Source organism: Phalacrocorax aristotelis, chromosome 1 (genome assembly GCF_949628215.1).
Source record: "Phalacrocorax aristotelis chromosome 1, bGulAri2.1, whole genome shotgun sequence".
Lineage (NCBI taxonomy): Eukaryota > Metazoa > Chordata > Aves > Suliformes > Phalacrocoracidae > Phalacrocorax > Phalacrocorax aristotelis.
Window position 1 is genome coordinate 34,533,073 of NC_134276.1, and position 26,117 is coordinate 34,559,189.

Genomic DNA, 26,117 nt, shown 5'->3' on the forward strand with positions numbered 1-26,117 from the left:
AAGATTCAACAGGGAACTGAAACCCATCAGAACTGAGGGGCACTGTTACTTGCTGTCCTTAACTCTCTCCTGCATGTACTGCCTCCCCTGTCTCAGCAAAGCTGATGTAGAACCAAGGCTTGGTTTTTAAAATTTTGGCTTCTAACTGCAACCAGTAATCACACTGGAAAAAGGTAAATACCCAGCTATTAATTGAGGATTTCATTGCCTCTTGCTCCTTTCTTACTGCACTTCAGCATCCCAGGCACCACCCTCAAGGCTCAAGCTTCAAACCCTGTCATCAGTCTTGTCAGATTGTTCTGAAAGCAACCATATACATACATGCATACATAAATCTCCCTCCTGGCTTGCTTGTGTTCTCCTTCTCCTCCTGCACTAGTGCTTTTTGCTTGTGTCTGAGGAAGGGCCAGGGTTTGCTGGGGGGTATGTGAAGGAGTATTCTGGGGATAGAGGGATGTACGGCAGCGGGAATGGTACCCCTCCTTCAATGTGTTCTGCATGGTGCTTTCCAGTGGTGCCAACATTTGCATACATGTGGTAAGGTTTTTCATTTAATTATAATAAGGTTATTGCTCTTTAAAATCATAAGGGGATGGTATTCTTTATAGAAATGAGTAGACCTGCTTTGAGTTGTTTTTTGTTACGATTTTGGAAGCTGTGTGGTATTGATGTAGTGATATTGCAAGGTTTGCATTTCCTTGATAATTTAATTCTGTGTTTTATTGTGTCAAAAAGTAAACAGAAATGCAGTTGTCTTTTAAGAAAATAGAAAATAAATATATCCCTGAACATTAATTTTAGTCTGATGCAAGCAAAGTAATTTTTTTTTTTTAAGATCATTATTTACAGAAGCATTGGGATATAGGCTGGGTGAATCTTTTACACGTTATTAATAACGTATCTATATAATATTAACTGATGCTGAGAAGTCCACTCAACATTGGGTAATATAAAACAGTCTTTGCATTGATCAGTTTAATGTGAAATGAGAATCAACAATATTTATTCTGAAGGATGAAGTTGGGCAGAGAAAAAGGCAATAGGTAAGACAGGTACATAAACTTACATGTAAATTAAGTAGCCTAATATACACTGTGTGTGGAATTCATGGATTTTCAGCTATCCAGCTTCAGGACAGCCATCTTTGTGTCTTTTGGTTCATTTTTGGAGATAAGAACAAAAAATATGTGAATGGCCAGGTATCTAACACTTTTAAAAATTATGTGTTCTTATCTCTGTTTCTTTCAAAGTGACAGATTCTTTGGCCCAGTCTGTAGTTCACCATTTAAGATGGATAATGCAGAAAGATCTTCTTGGCCAAGATGTCTTTCTTATTGGTCCTCCTGGGCCTCTCCGGCGATCTATTGCCATGCAGTACCTGGTAAGTATGTTGGTTTAAATTCTTGGAGACATAGTTATTAATGTAATTTAGTCATTCCTCTGCTAGCCAAATTGTAAAAAGTAGTCCTAGAAAATCTTACAGCAAGTTACTTAGGAGGTAAATAAGTTTTTCCATAAACATGCTTTCCAAAGTTCAATTTTTGTTATAGACAAGTAGAAAGTACAGACATTTTAATACATACTTTTCTGCTTAAACTCCGGGGGGTGGGGAGGAGGATAGAAAAGAGTTGGAAAACTGTGTTACCATATGCTATCACAAATGGAGAAACAGTTTGTTCTAGGCATTATGTATGTTAGAAGATTAATATATCTGCCTACTGTTACAGACAACAAATCGGTTTTGCTTCGGTATATTAAAAAAAAAAAAGAAGGAAAGGATTTGGGAGAGGAGTGTTCTGAGTAATACTTGTGAACAGTTATTGTGAGTGATTTGAAAGAGTAGATGCATTTATGATCCTCTCTTGGAATGTAGGAAGGGTTGCCTACCTCCATCTCCATGAACCATGAAAGCACCATGTGCAAAATTTCACATTTAAATCATCGGTGCCCTTAAATGATCAGGAAGATGGGGTTGTCTGCCCCAAAAGGTGACGTGGGTAGGACTTGGTCTGCCATGAGCTCTATCTAGAATCTGGCTGGGCAGAAGGATCACTAATGGAGATGTATAAACAGTTGTCATAAAGATCAGCCATTTCTTTAAAAATCAAAAGATACTAATTCAAAGACTAGCTCTCAGAGGTAAAGCATGCAGGAGAAAGCAAGATTTGGAACTTTGGAAAGAAGAACAAAGACTTAGTTCAGTGAACCAGATACACTACTTGATAGCTTGATGCGTACCTTAAAATAAATGAGAATAGTTTGGTATAACCTCAAAAGAGGACTTAGGAAACACCTAATTATTGAAGAAAACTCTCCTGTATTTCACCTTCTGGTTTTTTCCTTTAATTATAAGAAAGTACAATTATTTACCTGCAGTATAAAGGAATTGGTGGCATTGTAACCAATAGACACTGAAAAAGTGGAAAGGAAATAATTCATGGGGTTTTATATCTTCACTTGATTTTGTTTTTTTTTCATACACCTGTAGTTGAAAGCTGCCCCTCATGGGAGATCTGTTAAATATACCTTTAATTGAGGGGTAAGGGCCAAGAGCATTTCGGCATCAATCTCTTTCCTAGCAGAACACATGATAACCCAGGTATGGAAGGGGCAGGAACATCAGGTAGAAGTACATGGGTTGGGTTTTCTTTTTCTTCCCTGTAAGATAGAAAATTCTAAGTATATCTCGTATTGAATCAAACAAACAAAACAATAACCCAAGGGTTCTCATTTTTTTAAAAATAGTCTATAATTTTGCAGATGCAGACTGCATCTCATGACATTAAGGGGAAGAGCATAAGAACAATATAGTTCATCAGTGTACTGGCAAAGCATATGCAGGTAATAATCACAGCTGCATCACAGTGTAAGTGTTACCGAGCAGTGAGAGTTGAAGGTTTTCAATCTTCTATGGAAAACTTCTGATTTTTATTAATGATTTGCAGATGCCGATTGTTTTTCAGAGTTCAGAACCAGAACATTAACTTACAGGATGTTACAGACGTTCAATGGAAAGAATATATAGCTGGTTATTATGTTTTTAGAACAGGTTTGGGGAAAATAAAAGTTTATTGAGCCGAAATTCAAACCATTTTGTTTGAGGCAGAACACACTGTAAACATTTTAAAAATAAGAGATATTAGATTTTGTTCAGAGTTATTTGAGATCACTGTACTGGTGCCTAGAGCTCTTTTGTACAATTATACCACTAGGCCTATTGTTGAAGTTCACTTACTGGGGTTATAGTCTTATTTTTGTAATAACTTCAGACTGTTGTCCGCAGGAGCTAACAAAGCGGGAGGTGGAATATATCGCACTATCGAGGGACACCACAGAAACTGACCTCAAACAGCGACGAGAGATCCGAGATGGTAGTGCTTTTTATCTTGATCAGGCAAGTTGCCATCACATGCCACCTTATTATCGTTTACAAGTAGTTTGAAGGAAGTCATGGTTTATATGATGAAAAATTAGTATGTGGTTTAAAGACTGACCGACATGTTTCTAATGCAGTTAGAAAGTCTCATATAACGCTCTTGATCTCATTATTACTGAAAATGTTATCTTATTAGTTACTTATTAGTAATGCTAGATTACTGTGTCTCTTAAGAGTACTACAGGGTTGATGTAGGCAGACTATTTTTGGTATGCTTCTGTAATGAGGAGTGAGATCGATTCTGTACAGGTTAGGCAAACACTTCTCTTGGTGTGTCTCTTCCTTAACACTTGTAGCACATTAGATATATTCCTGAAATGAATCTTCTGATCTAGTTTCATTGAAAAAGAGTCCAGTTCATGTGTTTTAAGACTGCTCTGTGTTATGAAACCCATGCACAGTAAATGGAGACAACTGGGAGATGTGATTTGAAAGCTCACTGCTGATCTGGACTAAAATGATGATTTAAACACTCCTGCCAGCAGTATTGCCCCAACCCATTAGCTGGTTTAGTACAATCATGGAGTGACTTAAGAGTAGGTAAAATTTCTCTTTGTAGGTTACCAACAGCACGTCTCCCTTTTGATTATACAGGTAAAATATACAGTTCATTTAGAACGCCTGTTTTCCTAGATATCTAAAATGTGTATACAAGTTAGGTTTCTAATTAAATAGGGTGGGTCAGTTCCTCTAATGTAGTGTGAATTTAAATGTGTTACGTAAAACAGTTTTCAGTTGGCGATGCTATAGAGGTTAATGATATCACCATCGTATGAGTGATTTGTGTGTGGAAAGAGAAATGGGAACAGGAGAGGAAGGAGAACGTAAGAGTTTTGTTCTCTGTTTAAGTAAACTTTTTTCCTTTTTTCTTTTTTAATTCCCAGCAATCTCTTTTTCAGCCTCCAAACTTTAAAGAAATGTTTAAACAGATTTTTTTGAAACCATGATAAATGACTATGAGAGATGGAATACCCTCAGAATAAAGTATAACAAGTAATCTAAATATTTTTTTTTAAGTTACTTCTAGGGCTTCAAATTATCTCATGCTTATCTGGAAATACGAGGGTTGCACAATATAAGATAAAGTACTGTGGATTCTGGTTGTAAATTGCTTCTCATTTACCAGAGGATAAGAGCATTTGTGTAGGCTGTGGGGTTAACTCATCAACTCATGTTAGCTCCATGCTTAACTGCTGTTATGGAAAGCCTTATCCTCATGCTTGCTACAGGATAGTCAACGTAATTTACCCCTGGTGTAAGACCATTAGTTAGCTAAAGTTTGTAAGAGCCACTGTATCAGGGACTGTAAGAAGCTCACTGAGATCTGAGATGGTCTGTTAACCCTGTATGTGTCTGAAGACTTTGATCCCAATGTAAGTATGAGGCAGCTTGCTTCACTTTGTACAAGCTATTTTGTGTGATCTGACTCCAGTAAGGACGCTCTAGGAAGATTAGCTTTCTAAGGTAAAGGTCTAAGATTACTTTTCTTCCTTGATCTGTTGGAAATTTTCAGTTGAAAGGTTTTTACTAGAATCCAGCACAGCAGTACTTCAGACCAAGACTTTCCTTTAGCAAGGTACCAAAGAACTAAAATCAGAGGGAATCACAATGTCTTTCCTCCGCTCATGTGTTGTTACTCATCACATATGTAACCCATGTCTGTTTAAGCTCTGAAGGGAAAATAAGAAGTCATTGGTATTTAGGTGAGCACTTTTAAAATATCAGAAACATGAGAGATGAATCTCATAGGGAGTGATGTTCCAGCTGAAGCTTTATAACCCTACATTGTAGTTAAAGACACATAAAATATGGTACATGGTTATGTTTAGAACTATCACAGATCTAAATAAAGCTCAATAATAAAAGAGAATAAAGTTTTACTGGTTACGCTGGGGTTCTAATTTTGATTCGTTCATTCAATGATTTTGAGGTTTGCAGTGGCTGTACCAATTCAAAACATTGCAGAAGCCAGACACTGTTCCCATTAAACCCCAGACCATGAACTGTTTCAAGGCAGAGAAGGCTATCAGTAGGGAGCCTTAGCAAAATATTCCCAAAAGAGCTTGGATTGCTCCCATTGCCATAGGTGAGCAAAAGAGAATGTGAACATATATGAGGGACTAAAGATACAGACTGTGCTTTTCAGAATTACATACCGTTTCCCTTCCTGTGGAACCTCATACTTGCTCTTCACGACACCCAAGAGAAGCAGCAAAGCTTGAAAGTCTGGTTTCCAGAACATCCACGGTATGAATTCTATTGGTCAAATAAAACTTACCTGTTGTTTAAGACAGATAGGGCTCTTTGCATGCAAGTCATAATACAGTAATGTAGTTATCTTACACTTTGAATAATAAAATATTGTAAGGAAAGCTGGTGTCTTGTTACCAGAAATAACTTCAATATAGTGAATCATCAGGTTTGCAGACCCACAAAGGTTTGCAAAGTTGTCTGTGAGTGTTTGTTAAGATATTATGGCTGTTAATAGCTCTAATTTAATAGTGACAGACTAAATACTATAAATTGATATCTTGGAGGTTTCAAACATCTGATACATTTTAACATGAAGTTACTGAATACAATTGCAGTTAGTTATGTAAGATAGATTTGAAGATGGTGATTTGGAAGCAGTGATCAAAGTTGTGTATTGAAGGGCCAGTGTATCAAATATCCTCGCGTATTAACATTTCTTAGTACTAGAGTGAATCAAATGGGAGAAGATTTGGAGTTAGGAAGATAGCAGAGATATCTGACAAGGAGGGAGAAAGGGGTGTTCTATTTACCTCAGAAATAGGGGACCATTAAAATAAACATTGAATTATCAAATTCATTCCCAATTAAAATTGCGTCTAGAACAAAAAAAAAGGAAAGGACTTATAATGGGGTAATGGTGAATTATTTGTTTTCATTCAAGTACTGACAGCAGAAAATTCTGTTTTCTTGTCTTTACCTTGGACCATTAATTTTGGTTTTCAGCTGTTAATTCACTGTTAAAGCCTCAGAAGTGTCATTACTGTTGTTATTGAAACAATTAAGTAACGTCTTGGTTTTGCTCTGTAATTTATTGCATGGGTTAATTATGTTGTGTATCAAGTAATTAATTAGAATTACTTTATATTACTTAAATATTAAAATGACAGCTTCAAATTTTGCTTTTATTGATAGAAGAGCTTGTCTTGCAGAGTGATTTTCTGTTGCTGTAACACTCTGTAGTTGAGCCACGAACTTGATTGAAGCAGTATGGAGATTCTAATATCCGCCTTTTGTATTTTCAAAAATTAAGGAATTTGATTTGATGTTTTTATGTCTTTTTTTCCAATTTCTGTTGCAGTTTTGCTTTTTATTGTGTGTTTACAGCTATAAAAGGCACACCTCTGGTTTAATCTCTTATTACTATAGTGTTCCACATTTTTAGTTATTGCATCAAAGGAAATCCTACATTGTTTTAATGTAGTGGATGCAACTGGGAGAGCAGCTAAGCCATTTTGTTAGTGCTTGAGAGGTGTATTGCTCCAGGGTTGCACTACAAATCATGTTGCCTGGAATGCCTGGTTTTGTTTGCCTTGCATCTTCCAGCTTTTGCATTAAATGAATCAAACTTCCCAAACACAGACCACTTTACCAAGTGTACAGTCTTTTCTGTTTGGGGCAATCAAACTAACTGAGGATGGGATAAGTAGAAAAATATTGTATGGTTATGTGCTGAAAAACTACAAAGACAATATCATATTTTTCAAGATTTGCTGATTAAGCTGTATCTACTGAGTGGGTATGTATATCACTGTCATTTCCATAAATACAGAGTTAGAGCCAGTTTTGGTGTATCTTTGAACTATGTGAACATACTTATTTGAATAGAATACTTTTGCAACCCTAACTGCACCAGCATCATGAGTTATACAGTGACAAAATGTAAAATTGATTGTCAAGATAACAGAAGAAATTATCTTCTACCATGACTTGAAAGATTTCATGTAGTAATCAGTTAAACATCCAGTGTGACAGAAATGACAGCTTAACCTATCCTGTCTGTAAAACGAACATGACATGATATCCCCTGGAGTAGCACTACACAGACTTGAGATTGTTTTCTTAAAAAAAAAAAAATAAAAAAAAAAAAAATTAGAGAATTATAAAACAAGGCATGAGATTAATTGAATGAAATTATAACCATATTTGAGAGGGAGTGTGTGTATACATATGTATATATGTCTGTGTATATATGTTAAAAAAAAATTCTTTCTACACCCTAGCAAAGAGATGGGTAAGAATAATTAAGCTTTTAAAAAAAAATTAGGCAATGAGTGCAAGTCATTTAATTCTGTGACTTATTGACTGACTTCCTTGGAGGTGACAGTGGATTTTTGATGTGCTGGTAGGTTAGCCACAGCAAAGGCATTGTCAGAAAGTATAACTTAGTTGACTCTCACTGATCACTGCAATATCTGTCCATCTAGTACAGGGAGCTAGATAGCAAAACTTGTAGAAAGAAGAGGCAAATAATGCAGTGCTCCAGAAGTATGAATGTTGCTGTTAATTTTCTTGTGTCCATCATTGCACAGAAAGTGAGAATTATTAGGCAGAAACCAACAGTATTTGGATGAAGTTAATCTTTATTAACGTTGACATAGCATATGTTGTATCTAAAAAGAAAATGCATGATAAGGACCCCTATATAGTAGCCTCTTAATCGTACTCAAAATCAATCGTAATCAAAATCGTGATTTTGTTTTAATCATTTGCGATGCTGCTTTCATGTTTCTGAAAATGTCAGCATTTAACTGGATTTGTTAGGTTAGCAGTTGAGACTCCACTATCATGTTTTGATGTAGAGGGCATATGGATGAATGCCTGTGATGTAATGTGATGAATATTAGGTCTGTGTATTCATAATTCCTTATAGATTAAACTTAAAGGTGTGGGGTTCTTTTTTCTTATGTTTGTGACAGTTACATACATATTTAACTTTCTTTTCAGCTAATTCTTCCTACAATGTGAGAAGGGTCAATACTTTGTAACCTGTGGGGTCATAATTTGGACTTGATGGATGGTGCTCTGAATCAAAGTAATTTACAAGTGATAAGTAACTATTATTTATGGCTGAGCCCAGAGAGCGGTGGTGAATGGAGTCAAATCCAGTTGGCAGCCAGTCACGAGTGGTGTTCCCCAGGGCCCAGTGTTGGGGCTGGTCCTGTTCAATATCTTCATTGATGATCTGGATGAGGGGCTTGAGTGCACCCTCAGTAAGCTTGCAGGTGACACCAAGCTGGGTGGAAGTGTCGATCTGCTGGAGGTCAGGAAGGCCCTACAGAGGGACCTGGACAGGCTGGATCGTTGGGCTGGAGCCAACGGTATGAGATTCAACAAGGCCAAGTGCTGGGTCCTGCCCTTGGGTCACAACAACCCCAGGCAACGCTACAGGCTTGGGGAGGAGTGGCTGGAAAGCTGCCTGGAGGAAAAGGACCTGGGGATGTTGGTTGACGGATGGCTGAACATGAGCCGGCAGCATGCTCAGGCAGCCAAGGCCACCAGCATCCTGGCTTGTATCAGGGATAGCGTGGCCAGCAGGAGCAGGGAGGTGATTTTGCCCCTGTACTCGGCACTGGTGAGGCCGCACCTTGAGTACTGTGTTCAGTTTTGGGCCCCTCACTACAAGAAGGACACGGAGGTGCTGGAGCGTGTCCAGAGAAGGGCAACAAAGTTGGTGAAGGGTCTAGAGAACGAGTCTTATGAGGAGTGGCTGGAGGAATTGGGGTTGTTTAGTCTGGAGAAGAGGAGGCTGAGGGGAGACCTTATTGCTCTCTACAACTACCTGAAAGGAGGTTGTAGCGAGGTGGGGATCGGTCTCTTCTCCCTAGTAAAAAGCAATAGGACAAGAGGAAATGGCCTCAAGCTGTGCCAGGGGAAGTTTAGGTTGGATATTAGGAAAAACTTCTTCACCGAAAGGGTTGTCAGGCATTGGAACAGGCTGCCCAGGGAGGTGGTTGAGTCTCCATCCCTGGAGGTATTTAAAAGAAGGGTAGACGTGGTGCTTGAGTGTATGGTTTAGTGGTGGACATGGCAGTGTTAGGTTAGCGGTTGGACTCGATCATCTTAAGGGTCTTTTCCAACCTTAACGATTCTATGATTCTGTGATTCTATGTTTATTTTTAGATACTTGTCACATACTTAATTTCCTTTTTATTCTGCTACTCATCAGGAGGAAAAATTTAAATTACCCATCTCCATTATTCTTGTCCAGAAGACAAGAGTTGTATAGAATGAAGATAAAAACTCCTAGGTTTTTTTGTTTGTCAATATTTACATGGGTAAATCTCCTCAGAAACTCAGATTGCTTGCACCTGGGCCTGCTCTCTCCCCAAGATGCAAAATGTTTCACATACTTAATGAAATGTACTGTTGTACTCATATACCTTGTGTAAAGCAGCTAAAATGGGCAGATCCTGCTGAGGTGGGGACATAATCTCTCGTAAATATGGTTTGCAGGCACTGTTGCAAAAACACCTGACTGTCATATTAGGGGAAGGGGTGATGGAAATAAAACAAATCATTTGACAAGTGCTAGTTCAAAAAAAGAAAAAAAAAATGTCTCGTGGAAGCTGAAATCAATGACTGGGTAAGCTAAAATCAGTTACTATGAAATGAAAGACTGTTCCAGCTCTTGTCATGTTAACATATTTATGATCTTATCATATGTCGATTCACTTTGTAGGGTAAACTTTTCTAGCCTAGTTTTCTGATTCAAACCTCCAATAAATTCAGGTTGTTGCTTTTTTAGTTGATTTTCTTTCTGTCTGTGCCATGGTCCATCGTGTTGCATCATGAATTAGGTACTCACCAGTTCAAGCCATTTTTCCTCACTGAAACATCAACTACTGCCGGACAGCTGGAGTCTCTCTTTAGATATTAACTAGCTGGCTGGTGGTGCTCTGGTGTACTGCAATTACTCTGCCTTTTTTTTTTTTTTTTTAATTATAAAGAAGGAGTGAATAACAATATTAAATGCAACTTGCCCTGTAATTTTCTTAACCTCAAGGGGAAAAATTAGCTATAAAACCCACCCAGAAAACACTTGATTAACTCAGCGGGGAGGTAGGCTGAATAGTAAAGATGTAGCCCCCCCTTCCATTCCAGGCAGAGAAAAAGGTTGAATTATTTAGTTCTTAAGTTACTTTTTAAATTTGACTAACAACATGAGTTACTATTATATTGATTTTAATAAAACCTAAACATCACATTGGAATATATGTAACTCAGAATTTTTGTGGCCTAAATTGTAAAATGTAAAACTATAGTTCATCATCATCTACAAAGTGAAAAATTTTGTAACAAAAAATAGAATACGCATTTTAAATGGATAGCAGGTCTATTTGTAATCTCACCTTTGAACAGCATTATACAGTCAGAACTTTTCTTATTAAATACATGTTATTTTAAACAACTAACACGAGATTTTACAAATATTTAAGGAAAAAGATAAAAGTAAGTTTTTATGAAAAGTTGACATCGTTGCTTTGAAATTGGTTGAACATAATAGCCTGTAATCTTACTATTTAATTTTTGACAGTACTTTTATTTTGGAGGAGGTATGTTGTCACTTCTGTCCATTAAGCAGTCATCAATTTCAGCATTGCTCAACAGCTTTCTTGTTTGCTCAACTCATGAGAGAAAATAATAACTAAGGAATTAAGAGGCCTAAAAGCTAAACAAATATATTGAAAGATATTCTTTGGTAGAGGCATACCATTAGACATGCTGTTTATTCTACAGGTATTTTTAAAATCTAGCAAAGCAGATTCCCCAGTAGGAGACAGCCTTATATGCTTCACTGCCTCTGCCCTCAACATCTGTTTGTACATCTATCTTTAGACTGTCTCTAAATTTCTAGATAATTTCCTATTTCCATATAAGTATTATAAAACTTGATGATCTTATTAGTTCTGTTGCATCTTCTTAAAAGAATAACCTGAGGCACTTACAGTAAATTACAAGTCTTGGTCAATGTCCTCTTCCTTTCCCGGTAAAATGATGAGTAAAAGCTCATAGCACACTCCATTCTGCATCTCTGTAATTTCTTTTGTAGCATCTTTTGTAGTATCTTTTACTTGTTGGTTAGTTTTAATGATTTAAATTTGAATAATTTGATTAATTTTACTTAACCTGTGGAAAGAAATTTAGAAGATATCAATTTCCTCTGAGTTCTGTGATATTTGGTAGCTTGGTAGCTTTGGTAGCTATTTGGGAGTCAAATTAATGTCCGCCTCCCATCCCCGGAAGACAGGCTGCACCAAGGATTTAGTAGTTCAAGTTCTGTTAGTCTGCTGCAGCCAGTCAACATCATGTTAGCTCAAAACCAGACAAAGTTTTGTGTTGTCTTTACCAGATGGTTGGTAAGGATCTCTTTTCACCATGAGAGACATCTGGACATATCATTGTTGGGATGTTTATGAGATACAGGAGTGAATGGAAAGACTTGGGTGGATGAGTTCGTGTGGGATATTGTGTGGGTGGTGGGAAGAAGATATTATGTTGGAAGGGACATCTGAAATGTAGGCTGCAGATGCAGGGAAACCTTACCTCATTAGTTCTCGTGTTCACTGAACTACTTGTTCTGTTGTTTTTCTACGTTGTAGTTTTGGTTGCTGTGCTTAAGTTGTCATTACAGGGATCTACTTTTCAGACCAGGGGCAAGTCATCTTCTAAAAACAAACATAGCTTGAGGTAGCTCCTTAAAAAAACACACTCACATACTGATTACAGTTCAGCAATTCCCAGCAGCATTGTTTAAATACAATTCTGAAACGTAGATTGTATATCATATTCAGAGTGATGCTCGGGTCTGAAAAATTAAAGCCCTTTAGAGTTCCCTGAGAACCTTCCTCATGGATTTCAGGGTGACCAGAGTTTTCTGGTTTACAGTATGCATTTCCCTGAGAAAAGATAACTACCATTTCAGTTCTGGTATTTTAAGCTATACTGTTAAAATTTCTTGTGCCTTTACAAACTGTTTTGGTTAGCTTTATAAAAGTGTCCTCCTCTGTCTGGTGTTTGTACATTTCAGTATGTGCATTGTGGTGAGCTTTTTTTTCTCCTTCTTGCCTTTCTGACACTTTATAACTTCATCCGTGTGCTTATTTATGTCAAAAATGGGGTTTACGGCTTCCTGCAGTTGTCATATGTTGCACTGCTCAAGTGGAGGAGCTCACCATGGTTCAACTACAGGAAAGGCAATGAAAGTCTGCTTAGGGTAATTTTGTTCCCGAGGTGTTTTTGCCTTTAAAGATAAAAATATATTTTTGTAAGTGCAGTGTGAAACCATGGTAAGCAATCTGTGATACGTATTTGTTGCATAAAACCATTACTATGAGAACAGCACTGTGTGAAGGGTTTCTGCTCCCAGCTTGTGGTAGCTGCAGGTATTCTCTGGAGCAGGTATCCAGGTTACCATCCTCCCAAAGCCCTAGGAGCACGGGTGGGAGGCAGCAACATCTGTCCTCCTCTGACGAGCAAAATAGTCACTCGCTGCAGTTAGAATAAATCTGAAAGTAAACATTTAACAAATCCCTCTCGGCCTTTTAACAAGAATTAATATATTTAATCTCAGGTTTATCATCAAGGTTGCACAATATAAGTCCTCCCCCTGTCAAATTGTGTTTTATGTTAAACATTTGGAACAAACAAGGCTAGTGAAAGAGGGAGGTAGCACAGCTATTTCTGGGTTTTCATTATAGAATTATGAAGATTTGTTTCTTGGAAGCATTTTACAAAAATGATTTTCAGTGACAGCTTGCAAACTTGCTTTCCTTCCTCTGATTTTTTAATGTGTTTTAGTTTCCATACCAATCCATCAATACACAGATAAAACTGAAATAATGATTCAGAGGATGCCTTGTAGTATGCCCAACTTATTCAAAAACTTATTACTCATTACCAACCAGAATACAGAAGTGGTCATAGTTCAGCCAGAGGTACACAGCTGTTTTGGTCTTCAGAGCAGACTTTATGCTATTTAACACAAGAACTTTAAGGTAAATGAATTGTGCATGTATTTCATTGTATTTTGGAGAACAATTTCCAGGATTTCAGATAAGCGTTGAACATATATGAGGAGCACAATTTGGAAGAAAGCCAATCAGGGTAAATTAACACCCAGGTGGTGTTGGTGTTGTCGTTGTTATGGGGTGTCTTTTGATTTAGAAGGGAAAAACCATGGTTGTGCATGCAGCCGTTCCTGCAGCCGATTATAAAAGGTACATATAGATAGGCAAAGACCATCTTTTGAAATATAATTGAACTGAGCAATAGAATTTTGAATAAAAACTTCAAATGGTTTCCAAGCTTTGGAAACTGTGTACTTTTTAAATTTTGATCCTGTAAGCTGATGGTCAGCAGGCAACCTAACGTCGTAGGCTGCTTCTCAAGATTCCACTGCTAATGGGGACCATCTTCATTCTTGAAGTTAATGGTTGTTATATACTTCCTGATATTTGCTGCCTACCCCTACAGCAGATTGCCTTCAGGTACAAGTTCAGGAGAGAGATTTATGTTGACACTGGAAGCCTGTTATTTCAGCAAGCGTTTATCTGTAGTGTGCATGTCTCAACATGAGTCAACAAGATTCTATGGATACTCAAAATATTTTGAAACCATATGAACAAAATGTGTATTTTCCTCTGGCTAGTAAAACTCAGTCATAAAGTCTTTGTAGACTTACAATATGCAGAATCCAACCAACTTGGCAAATAAATTGTTTGTTGAAGCATATTCTGGCTGTATCTCCAAACTACGTTTAGACAAAATAGCATTCTATTCATGCCAGGTATTGGACTGGCCGCTGGAGACTCAGATTTTCTATTCCATCAGGTTGGAGCAGATTTTTGACTTGACCAGTGACCTTCCTAGAGAATAATGTTAGTATAAAATTTGTCCTTTGTAGAAATTGTATGGCATGAGGAGAGAGGAATTTTATATTGCTTCTTAGTAGAGTATGATGTCCTGAATTATCACTACCAAAAAAAAAAAAAAATTCACATACTGATTAGTTTTGGAAAGATTTGGTGATTCAGTGGAAGAGAAACAATCTGAGGACTACTACTTGTTTAACGGGATTGTTCCAGGTTCCTCAGAGACTGATTATGAGGCTAGGTAGTAAAAACAGAATGACTTTCAGAGAAGTGAACTTGGTCTGGAGATGTGTACCAGGATTTGTGAGGGCCTTTTTCGGTAATGCTTGCTTGAATCTAGATTAGATACAGCAATTATTTCCATCTTAATAATGATGTGAAAAGCTTATGTTATGGCTAATTTGCCAGTAGTTGTTTATGCTTCTCTACTGTGCATAAGAAGCATCTAAATTAGTCTTATCATTTAGTGTCTTCATTATCTTCTCGGATGGATCTCCTATTCTGTTGTATATTTTGTACCATGTAACAATTCATTTGTGCCGAACTGTTCTTTGTTTCTAGTTTATGCTTATATGCTTTTGTCCTTTATACATCTGGTTTCATACGTAATTCTTATTTTCGTTCTTTTTATTTTTGTATTCTGGTACCTCTTCATTATTCGTTCTTGTATTTTCCTTCTTTCTGTGTGTCCCAGTTTTTGGCATGTATTGTATTCATCAGAGATTTCCATCTAGCATCATATGACAGGTTATTCTGTAGGAGTTTATAAGAGACATGCTGGGAAGAGATTTCATTTGTTCTCCCTTTGCAACCATGCTTGTGTCTAAAATTGTGTTAAATTGTAATAGGAATGCAAAGGAAGACTCTTTGGTGCCTCTGAATGTTGCCTGTGCCTAAACCTGCCCCATTATTATCTGATTAAACTTCTGCAAATTGGAAGTAGACGAGAATGCATTGACTTTCTGAGTCTTTTTATGGGCAGTAATTGTGAATATTAGATATGAAGTGTAGTTAATTTACCTGAGTGAATGTCATTGACTGCAAGAAAGTTGCACAATATTACTAGCACCAGAGTTTAGTTTTACATTTTGGCTCCGTGTTATGCACTTAAATAAACAGCCATATATAAACAACTAATAAAGTGAAATACGGAAAAGAACTTTCTATTCCAAAGGCTCCAAAGGATTAGCAAGTTAATGGTTACATTTTTATTCTGGTTTTGTAGCAGACCATGTTCAGTCAGGGAATATAATTCTGAGTCTTTTTAATTTCGTCACATTTTTTAACATCTGATTAATTATTGCACTATTTTGCTTTTATCATCTATGTTTGGTTCTAGCAATGTATTGAGGACGAATTACAGTGGTGCATAACTGGAGCAATCCAAAGGAAAATCTGACTTTTTTCTAAATATTTTAATATAATTGCAAATACGTAAAACCATCTTGATAGTATGTTTTCTGTGTAAATAGCTGTCCCGGAATTGTTAGAAGATGTTAAAATACATGAAAAACACAAAATATTAGGCAACATAAAAAAGAAAAGGTATCACATATATTAATATATACTGGGTATACACTAAAACATCTGCAAGATTTTGTATTTTATTCTGTTGTTACAAAATACTGGAACTTATTTTGGTCAATCCCTATAATAGTTAGGAGGTAAAAGTCCAGCTCATGAGTGTGTAGTGCTGTTAAGGCAATCAGCTGTCACTCTTCCCGATCGCTACTGATGTGAATCTTATTGATTCTTACAGAAAGGAATACTGTTTTGGGAAGCACCTGGGGGTTCTTCTTCGGCAGGATTTAATGAGATATGTAATGTTTATTTCTACTATAATATTGGGTTTTCATTTTGAAAAGTGTGCAGTTCGTGCGGCTACCGAAGGCAGAATCCTTGTGCTGGAAGGTTTGGAGAAGGCTGAGCGGAACGTCCTGCCAGTGTTAAACAATTTGCTGGAGAATAGGGAAATGCAGCTTGAAGATGGCCGTTTTCTTATGTCTGCAGAGCGTTACGACAAACTTCTGCAGGTATGGAAATGCTGTTTGGATTTTCCATTTTTGTTTTCCTTGATAGTGCTGAAACATGATTATGAAGGGGAGAGTATGTATGAGAGAAATGGGGGAAATCTCAACTGTTTTTTTTTCTGGGATGTTCTGTGGGATGAAATAGGCAGGGTGAAAACTATGTGAGAAATCAAATTACTGCTTTCAACAACAGCAAAAAAATTTTCATCTATATCTTGTCTGTCCACATGAAAGGGTAGCCCATTTTAACCTTTATGAAACCTGTATGTTTCTGAAATGTGAAAGCCACAATGTGGGAGTAACCAAAATGTACTTGTGAAAAGAGGTTTAAGTTGAAATTGGTCCCATGAAGTTCAGGTAATGCTTCAACATTGCAATAGCCTCGTTGCTAAGCTTTTAAAATGTTAGGATACCAAAAAAAAAAAAGTCAAGAAGAGCGACACAATTCATCAGTGCTGTCTTGCCTTTAATTTACAAAAGTATTTGTAAACAGCCAATCTAAATTATGGGAAGTGGTTAGAGAATTTTCTTTTGATAGGGAGTGGGATTTTAGTGTCTGCTGCCATTGCTACTTTAGCCATTTTTCTTCTTTTTTGGGTGTTGAGTCCTACTGCTTAAATTGGAGTGGATACTTTTCAGGCTTTTGGGGACCTAAATAAATTTCATTAGACAGTTTCCAGTAGTACTCTGCATCTTACTTTCATGCATTGTAGTTTCTGATCACGTACCTGTCAGCCTCCCGTAACAGTCTGACCCCTGCTCACTTGTGTTTCCGTCTGTCATAACTAACTGTGGTTAGGTATATAATTCAGACCCATGTGGCACAGGGAGGAAATCTGTGATACGCCTTCTGTCATTGATCCCGATTTGTATGAAGTTGCCAACTATGCTGAAGTACTGTAGTGGATTTCTGAAAATATGTAATTGTTTCTTATGCCTCTCATCTGTGGTTACAATATTTCTGTTCCATGCCTTTTCCAAAAACATTTTTATGATATTTAATTAGTAGATGCAGTTGTTAGAAGCATTATTATTATATTTTAAAAGCAAGCTTTTAAAATGTAATTGTATTTAAAGACCGAAAATGAGAATTCAAACTTAGGCAGGATTTAGCTGCAATTATGCAAAGCATCTTCCTCTTCTCTTTTTTCCTTTTTAACACTTTTCTAATGATAAAATGTTTCAAAATCAGTGCCTCAGGCACACTGCTAATAGTATATGAATTAAATAAATCTGTTGCTACAATACTAAATCTAATATTGTTGCTTTGCTGTTTGTGGCATATTGTATTATACAAGCTGATGTTCATGTTCTCTTCTCCTGTGTGAATAATTACTATACATCTGGGTCTGCAGGAAATGTACTCAGGTATGGTTTCAAGGAAGACTTAACTGTGATGTGGGAAGAGTAAAGAGTGCGTTTTTTGTATGCAATGAATCTTTTACATGACAACAACTGAAATACAATATTTAATGTCCTTGGGAAGGAGCCTAGTTTTGAATTATTGCATGTAATAAAGCATAATTTGTAAATGAATTTTTTAAAATGCAGATTTTAATCTCCTTTACAGTTGTAAGATGGGGAAAAAAGAAGAAAAAATATTTGCTCACGGTAACCCACTTGTAATATTTTAGAATACAATAAATTTTGTGGTCTGTTTATTTTCTATTCTTTGTGAAAACAATGTTGTAGTGATACCTTTTCAACTTGAACCATCTGTGGGATCTTTGGTCAAATTGCTACAGGCCTGAAAGCTGCACCCAATCAAGCATTTTGTCTAAGTTCGTTTTGGAAAAACTTGCTTCTACCATCCACAAATTTGACTAGTTCAATGCTTTCAGGCCCCTCGGGATGAAAGATGAAAACATTATCCCATTTAGGCTGAAGGACCAGGGCCGTTAGTCAATCTGCAGCTTAGTCATTGTACGTTCTTAATGATGTAAGTTTTCTTTTTTTCTTGTTTCTTTCTTTTAATTAATTTAGGATCATACAAAAGCAGAGTTAGATTCATGGAAGATTGTTCGGGTTAGTGAAGATTTTCGAGTGATAGCATTGGGCCTGCCAGTACCGAAATATTCTGGTAACCCTTTGGATCCGCCTCTTCGCTCTCGTTTTCAAGCTAGAGATGTTTATCATCTGCCTTTTAAGGTAAGTGTCTTAGCAGAGGAGTTGGATTATCTGTACTGAGTAAAGCTAATATTTTGACGTTATGTTTTACTTACCTCACCTCTGAAAAGAGTCCTTGGGTAATAAATTTATCTTAAAGGGTACTTTTCATACTGGGGCCTAATAAATTCCTGAAAAGCAGGCTTAAAGCTGCCAAGGAGTGCTGCAGCAGAAAAACAACTTACATAAAACATATAACTCTAAAAGAAAGATTTTATAATCTTTCTTCCTTTTTTTAAATAAAATTAATTCTGTGTCAGTGAGTGAGTAGACTCCTCATGTCTCAATTAGAGGGAAAAATAGAAAATGCCTCATACATCACGAGCTGTGACCCACAGTATGATCCCTAAATTAATTTACTTTGTGATTTTATGTTCTATTTTCAGGACCATCTTCAGCTGTTATATTCAATTGGATCAAACATTTCCACAGAGAGGTAATTTTTCATAATTGAAAAAATAAAAATGGAATGAATGAAGAAAAGCGATGTCCTTTCAGGACTCCTTGCTATTTTTGTGTCTTCTATCACTGCATAGAGACCAGAACTGAAGAAGCTTTTTAATATGTGTGGGTGTATGTTCACACGGCTTTTTGTATGCAGCCTTCATATAATGAATCCTTAATGCTTTAGAACTTCAATCACACCTTACTTATTTGTGCTCAGAAATAGTTTCAGCATCTTACACTGTATTTAACTTTTTAGGCTTTAGTATTTTTAAATATAGATAGCATGTATAAAACTCTGTAATTACTTTTTCCTATGCAGAATTTCTCAGCTGCTGTCTTTTGCTACGACTCTATGCTCTCAAGAATCTTCTACATTGGGACTTCCAGATTTTCCTTTAGACAGCTTATCGGCTGCAGTTCAGATTTTGGTATGTGCATACACATGTGCTGTGAAACTGTATTGGCTTAAAATTTCTCAAAATTAGATCTGGATTATTTGTGTTGTTACAAGACAGTTAACGTGAACATTTGTAAAATAAGCCTGAAAAAGCTAGGGACGGTTTGAGGGAGAAAAGCCCCAGTCAGGTATCCCTGGGTAATACTTTAACCAAGTATTTAACACAATACTGAAGGACAAAGTATGGCATGGCACAAGATCTGTGATGTGTTTAAATGTATTTTAGTGCTCAAAATAGTTTGCTCTGCTAAATCATCTTACCAGACTTCAGGGGAATCTACAGTTTACCTGATGACACTGAGATAGTCAGTGGAGAGAAATAAAAGTCACAACCTAAAAGTGCTTCTGATTTAAAGGTATGCATGTAAATCAGATTGTTTTCATTACAAAGACACCTATTACTCTCCAGTGACACGTAGAATGACTCAAAACAACTCTCTGAATTTGGGTATTCAAGAGACAGTTACGTTTTATGAGATGAAGCCTACATTAGGTCTTTGGCTTGGCTAGTGGATTTAGAATAAACAGAGACATAGAGGGTTACCTGAAGATGCAGGCTGTGCGTACCTGAAGATGCAATACTTTCTGATAGCTACAGACCATAGGGAAATATAACAGTTGTACACTTGCTGAATTCACAGTGGCAGATCAGGCGGGTCAGGACTAAAGCTGTGGCAGTCTTTCTGCTTTCCCTGACAGGCTTTTGTCCCTTGGACTTTATAATTGCATGGTAAAAAGCCAAAGTGAAAACAGAAGGTACCTCCTGAAGGAAGTCAGGGAGATGAGATCTTTATAATGAGAGAGGGGTTGGTACCCTTTTGCATGCAGATATGGTCAGCCCAGGAAGGTAAAATACCAGGACAGCTTCTCAAACCCTCTCTTCAAGGTGCAGGTATCTGTAGAAAGAACTCTTAAGATAATTCTTTGTCTCTTATGCAATCATTTTACCTATGATACTGCTCAGTGGTGAATAATTTTGATGTATTTTGTTGGATTATGTACATTAAAGCATACTAATTACTTGTGTAACTGTGCTGTTACTCAGTCCCCTCAGTTGTGCTGGATACTTGCAGACATAATTTTTTTCTGAATTAGTGATACTACATCAGATGTTAAGAAGTGATTAAAATTCAAGTTCAGAGAAACTAAATGGTATTTGGAGGGCTTTAGGAAAGAAATACATGTTGGATTTTAAAATAAATTGTAACTTTTTATTCTTTGAGCCCTGTAGTGAAAAATTATTTTTTAAATGAATGCCAGATGGGTTTCAGAGTAATGGAAAGAAAATTAGTCTTAAGCTATTATCTAAACTATGTAACAAAGGAAGCATTTTATTTTACATTAGAGAATGTGAAGTGTTATCGTTGTATGACAGTGTCTTTTTTAGGTAGACGAGAACTGTTTCTTTTAGAATTAGTTTTAATCACTTGGTTTTCTAAGCCGACTGTTCTCAGTGATTCTAGCTAAAGCATTTTTCCTTTGCATGCTGGGTCACTGCCATCCTCCTCTTCTAGCTTGGTTGATTTAACTGTTTGAAAGTGTGGAGGGAATGCATTGTAATGAGTAGCTTCTTATCTTTTATCAGGGATTCACACAATCCCCAAATGTATTTCTTAGGTTGAAAACTCCTGCCTGCTGAAAGGGAGAATTTTTTTTAATAGGGTGCTGTTCTGAAGAGGCTAATTTTGTACATGCCACTGTAATTATTATTAATTTGAGATAATGTGGACAAATTATATGTGATGACTTTATATATAGACAGAGAGCTTTTAAAATGCAATAAAGGGCTCCCTGATCCTTTAAGTAGTACATTTACTACAGTGCCTTAAATGGTTTATTTTTACTGATCTTTTTTTAATATGGAACATTATAAATAGTATTACTGATTATAAGTATGAATTGAATTATGCATATCATTAAATATGCATCTCCTGATTTAATTTCTAGAACAACTCTTCTTTCAGTTGGGTGCCTATGTAAATCCAAGCGTATAACTGAAAATCAGTTGGTTTTATTTGAATTATATTATTTACTTTTTACTTACTTTAAAGGCTTAAAAAAGTAGTGCCAGTCCACTAATGTTTTTCCCTGGTGTTGCACACAAGTAGTCATTAAAAATTCGCAATTGTTTTTTGAAAAATACAAGCATTACTGTAGGGGTTTTGAAACACTCTTTTCCACCATGAAAAGGTTTATGCATATGTGTCTTGAGTATTCTTAAATGCACATCCATTTCTTTCTCTATTACTGTGGCAAAATAATTGAATCTGTCTAGTTCAGAAAGCAACTGACAAAAGAGTTAGTACTTAAAACTAACAAGGAGATAGCAAAAAAAAGCCCAGCTGTTTTCAGTCTTGTGTAGAAAGTGCAAGCATGCTTAGTAACTCATTCCAAAACAAAACAGTTTTGAGCAAATTGTTCAGAAATTTCTAGGAAATTATTAACTAGAATCTGTACAATGTAGTAGAATCAAAATTAAATACTAGAAATTGCTGTGAATGAGTAGATAATTATTATAATATAGATTTCTTCTCATATTGATTCTCTTCTAGTAGTACTATGAAACTCCTGTGAAACTACCTGTGGAGGGATTTGCCTCTCCTAACCTTAAATGTTTTTAGGTATCAGAGCCAGTCACTGTAGCTTCCATTCATGCACAGGAAAGAAAGTAATTTTTAGGACATAGTTGTTCTGATCTACTTTAGACATTTAAATTATAATGAATTGCACATGACAGATGCTTGTTTTGACATTTGAGTACTGCATGCAGCAGTCATTTGTATATTACCCTTACAGTTTTGTTTTAAGTTCAGCGCTATACAGGATTTTCAGGTTAATGGCTGATGATAGAATGAGCCAATAATTCTTTTTTATTTTTTTTTTTCTTTTTTTTAATTTGAATTAGGATTCCTTTCCTATGATGTCAGTCCAGCGTGTTATTGACCGGCTTTACCCCTATAACGTTTTCCTTGGAAAGGAAGGCAGGACTGCAGTCGAAGATGCATTAAAAGTAAGTATTGCACAAATATATTATAATTCCAGGGACTGACGGGATTATGACAGTAGTTCTCCTGACTAATGTTACTTCGCTACTCCTGTAAAAAATAGAAATCTTAAATAAACTAAATGGCTACATGATTGCTGATGCTAAAACAGCATTTTTTTTTAAAAAAAAAACCAAACATCATAAGCTAGTAGATTTCATTATAGTGAAAAGTGAAACCTCTATGTTCTGTAGAATATTTAGACCTCTGTTCAAAACTACAGAAAAACCATCACTTGGTAAGTGGTTAATTAACTTGAAATTAGCTACTTATAGGGTTAAGGTAGTTAAATGCTTAAAGAATACCTCTGGCATCTGACTTTTAAGAGCCTTTTGTTGCTTGTTGTTAGTCAGATCCATGTGTAATAATAGCTTACAGCACCTCTAATTTTGCTGGGTTATTCCGTTTGTCCTTTTAAAACTTTATCACGGTGCTGGCTTCCTTTAATTTTTGAATATGTTGTAGAAGTTATGTATGTTGCTGAAAATTAGCATTCACAGCTTACAGCATCTTACCCAGCTCTTTCAGTCCTGAAAATTATAAGTTTTGTGTACACATGTATTTAGAAATAACCAGCTTCGTAGCTAGTGAATTTTTGTTTTTCCTAAAACCAAGTCTGTGTGTCAGGGAAACGTTTGTAGCCCATCCCTGCTGACAGCTCGCATATGCTGCCTTTTTGCATTGGAGCTCAGTCCTGGGCTAGCCCCCTACTTGTTTTCCTGAGTTTTGAGATGGACAGTCCTTGCGTTTGAAGGAGGTTGTCCTGAATGACCTGCTAGCTTTCATGAACCTTCAAAGCTGCCTCCTTTGGGGTCCTACCTACCACTTCTCTGAATAAGCCAATCTGGCCTGAAATCCAGCACGTGTAGTCTGTTACTTGCCTTCATCAATCCCCCTCAGGATTTGAACTCCATTATTTCATGGTTGCTACGGCCAGTGCTGCATTGATTGCCGCATCCACAACCAATTGCTCCTTGTTTGTGAATGGCAGGAGCCATCTGTGCATCACCCCTGCCTAGCCTGTGCAGCACCTGCGCTGAGACATTATTCTAGGCAGCCTCAGAAATCTAGATTGATTGTGTCATGCTGTGTTACCCTTCCACCACATGTCAGGGTGATTGAAGTTGCCCGTAAGAACCATGGTCTAGGTGGAAATAGACTTCTATCTGTTAGCAGAGCAGTGACAGTCACTTCTGTTCTTAATATGCCTTTATTTTAAATCCTTTGTCATTCTGTTTCCCCTATCAGTTACAAATGGTGAATGTCTTTATGTTCAGTACCATGAGCTTCCTCCATTTTCCATTTCTTTAATCTTATGTGTTGTGTATGCTTTTGCTTCCTGTTTGAGACAAGGTGTTTTGACTAGTAAAATCTTCTTTCTCAGTGATCGTCTACTTTTAAATAACTCCTTATCATTTTCATTTTTCTGTGTTAATTTTCGTTTTTTCTTGATACTCTTCCTCATCATTACTTACACAGACGTGTCCCATTATGTCAATAAGTACATAAAATCTTAGTTAGAATTTTATTCTGTTTGCACCCAAAAAATCTGGTTAAGCAATGAATCTTAAGAAATACAGAAAATAACTGGTTCTACTGAGGAACTTCTGTTTATAATGATATTTCAGTAACAGCAGTGCCAGAACTGTATTAAATATGAATAATATTTTGTTTTCCATTCCATGAGAAACGTGAGGGAGACGAGTCTGGCAGAAGCCAAGGTGGTTTCTTACTCTACCTTCCTACAGATTTCCAAAGAGTGTCCAGCTAATATTTGCCACTGAATATTTCTCTCTGTGTAACAGAATACTGTTAGGAAATACTCAACTGGGAGGTACCAAGAGTTGAAAAAATAGATACTTGAAGTGTATTGCAATTGATGGGTTAATTTCTGTGAATTGAATAAGTTCTTAGTATCAACTAACATTTAAAGAAAATAAAACCAAGTTTCATATAATAAAATGTAAAGTTTAGGCATCAAACTTGGAGGCAAATATGGGGAAGTAGTAATCCAGCTGATAACTGTCTTAATTTCAGGACGTCTTCCCTTCCAGTCAGCTGTCAGAGCTGAGAAGCGAGGTAGCCAGCGGTTAGGCTAAACAGCTAGTTTTGGCAGCTGTTAGACCCTGTGCATATTTCTTGAAGAGATCATGTTCTCCAAGCACTGTCTTCCCAAACATTATCTTCAGCTTGGGTAAATCTTTTCCTTTTGTGCCTCCTTGCTCACTGAGACTCCACCAAGACCTAGGTATTCGTCTTCATTCTTATTCTGATAATGAATTAATGTGAAATATTGACTTACACCTTTCCTGTGAGTGAAAGCAGTTCGTTATGGTATTAGTCTTGGATTTGTAAAGATGCGTTGGAATGCAAACCTCTTGTTGAGTGGATCTAGTTGAAGTTAAAACCTGGTTTAGGCTTAACTCCGCCTGTCAACCAAGTTTTTAATTTGATAAAAATGTGGCTCCTTGTGTCAAACTAATTAGCATAGAAAAAAGTGTTATGGATTACACACTACTCCAGCATCAGCAGTGATCTTGAGAGTTGCTTATCATACAGAACATTTGTACAAGTGCTACACTTCGCAACATTCATTAGTTCATTAGTTTGCAACAGACAGTTGTACAGAAGTACCAAAATAAACTTGAGAACCATGTGCCTTTGTGTACTCTTCTTTGAAGTTTCTGCACTTTGGAAACAGAAACAGTTTTAAATAGAAATCAATTTCTATTCTGATTCTTAAGGAAGGTCTTAAACTTAGCAGATCTTGCAAAGGAAAATATTACATGGTTTGAATTCTGGCCTTTAAAATCGTTCTGTACTTGAGTGAAATATTGGCATGACAAATTATTTTGACTGACAGATGAACATTTGAAATATGATTGCAAAAAATAAGTAAAAGTTCATTTAAGCTTTTTCTCTACAAGATTTAGATATAGAGGAATTGCTGCTTTCAAGGAAAACAGCCTTCAGTTAAACATTGCAAAACAATAAGCTTAAGTGCATATGATATCTCCCAGTGTTGAAGTTTTCTCTCCTGTATGCTGCTGATAGGCATTTATAGAACTGGTCATCTTCATCTAGGCTGAGTTTGGTGGCTCATAATAGACTCCAACTGTTCTACACTTATTTATCCATTGTTCCATAGGCTTTTAGTATTTACTTCAGATTCATCAGGAGTTTTGGGTTTGCTTTTTTAATTCTCACATACGTGCCTTTTGTGTGCCTTTTTTGTCCCCAGTGTTGGAAACACCCACTGTTTTGTTTCGGTTTGTTTTACCTTCTAATCAAGAGAATCTTCCCATCAGATTTTAGAAACAACATATAGATCAGATTTGTCTTAATAAATGAGCAAGTCCCTTTTAGCCTACTATCCAAGTGTTTAACTTCACTCTAAGACCCTTCTAGAATTTGTCTTCATTTTTTATGCCTTGATGAATTATGTGTTTACTGTCTCGATCTTATTAATATAAAAGCTTGTTTGTTCCCTTTGGCTCATTTTTGTATTATTTGCACACCCCCTTTAATCTTACTTGACCTCCTTCTCGAAACCTGTTTCCCTGCCTTGCAGTAGAGAATCTTCAGACTACATAGGCACTCTCTCATAGAGACTGGGCTAATAGTTCAGAAAAC

At 36.6% G+C, this 26,117-nt stretch overlaps 1 protein-coding gene across 2 annotated transcripts in view; it reads left to right on the top strand.

Annotated features, from left to right (window-relative positions):
- Positions 1-26,117, top strand: part of VWA8 (von Willebrand factor A domain containing 8) — a 195,207-nt gene that overhangs the window by 21,186 nt on the left and 147,904 nt on the right. For both annotated transcript variants that reach the window (XM_075087631.1, XM_075087621.1), the window contains exons 3-9: positions 1,251-1,381; positions 3,284-3,394; positions 16,206-16,373; positions 18,354-18,518; positions 18,923-18,972; positions 19,303-19,411; positions 22,346-22,450. In XM_075087631.1, the coding sequence (XP_074943732.1) occupies positions 1,251-1,381; positions 3,284-3,394; positions 16,206-16,373; positions 18,354-18,518; positions 18,923-18,972; positions 19,303-19,411; positions 22,346-22,450 (839 nt within the window). The remainder of the gene's footprint in view (positions 1-1,250; positions 1,382-3,283; positions 3,395-16,205; positions 16,374-18,353; positions 18,519-18,922; positions 18,973-19,302; positions 19,412-22,345; positions 22,451-26,117) is intronic.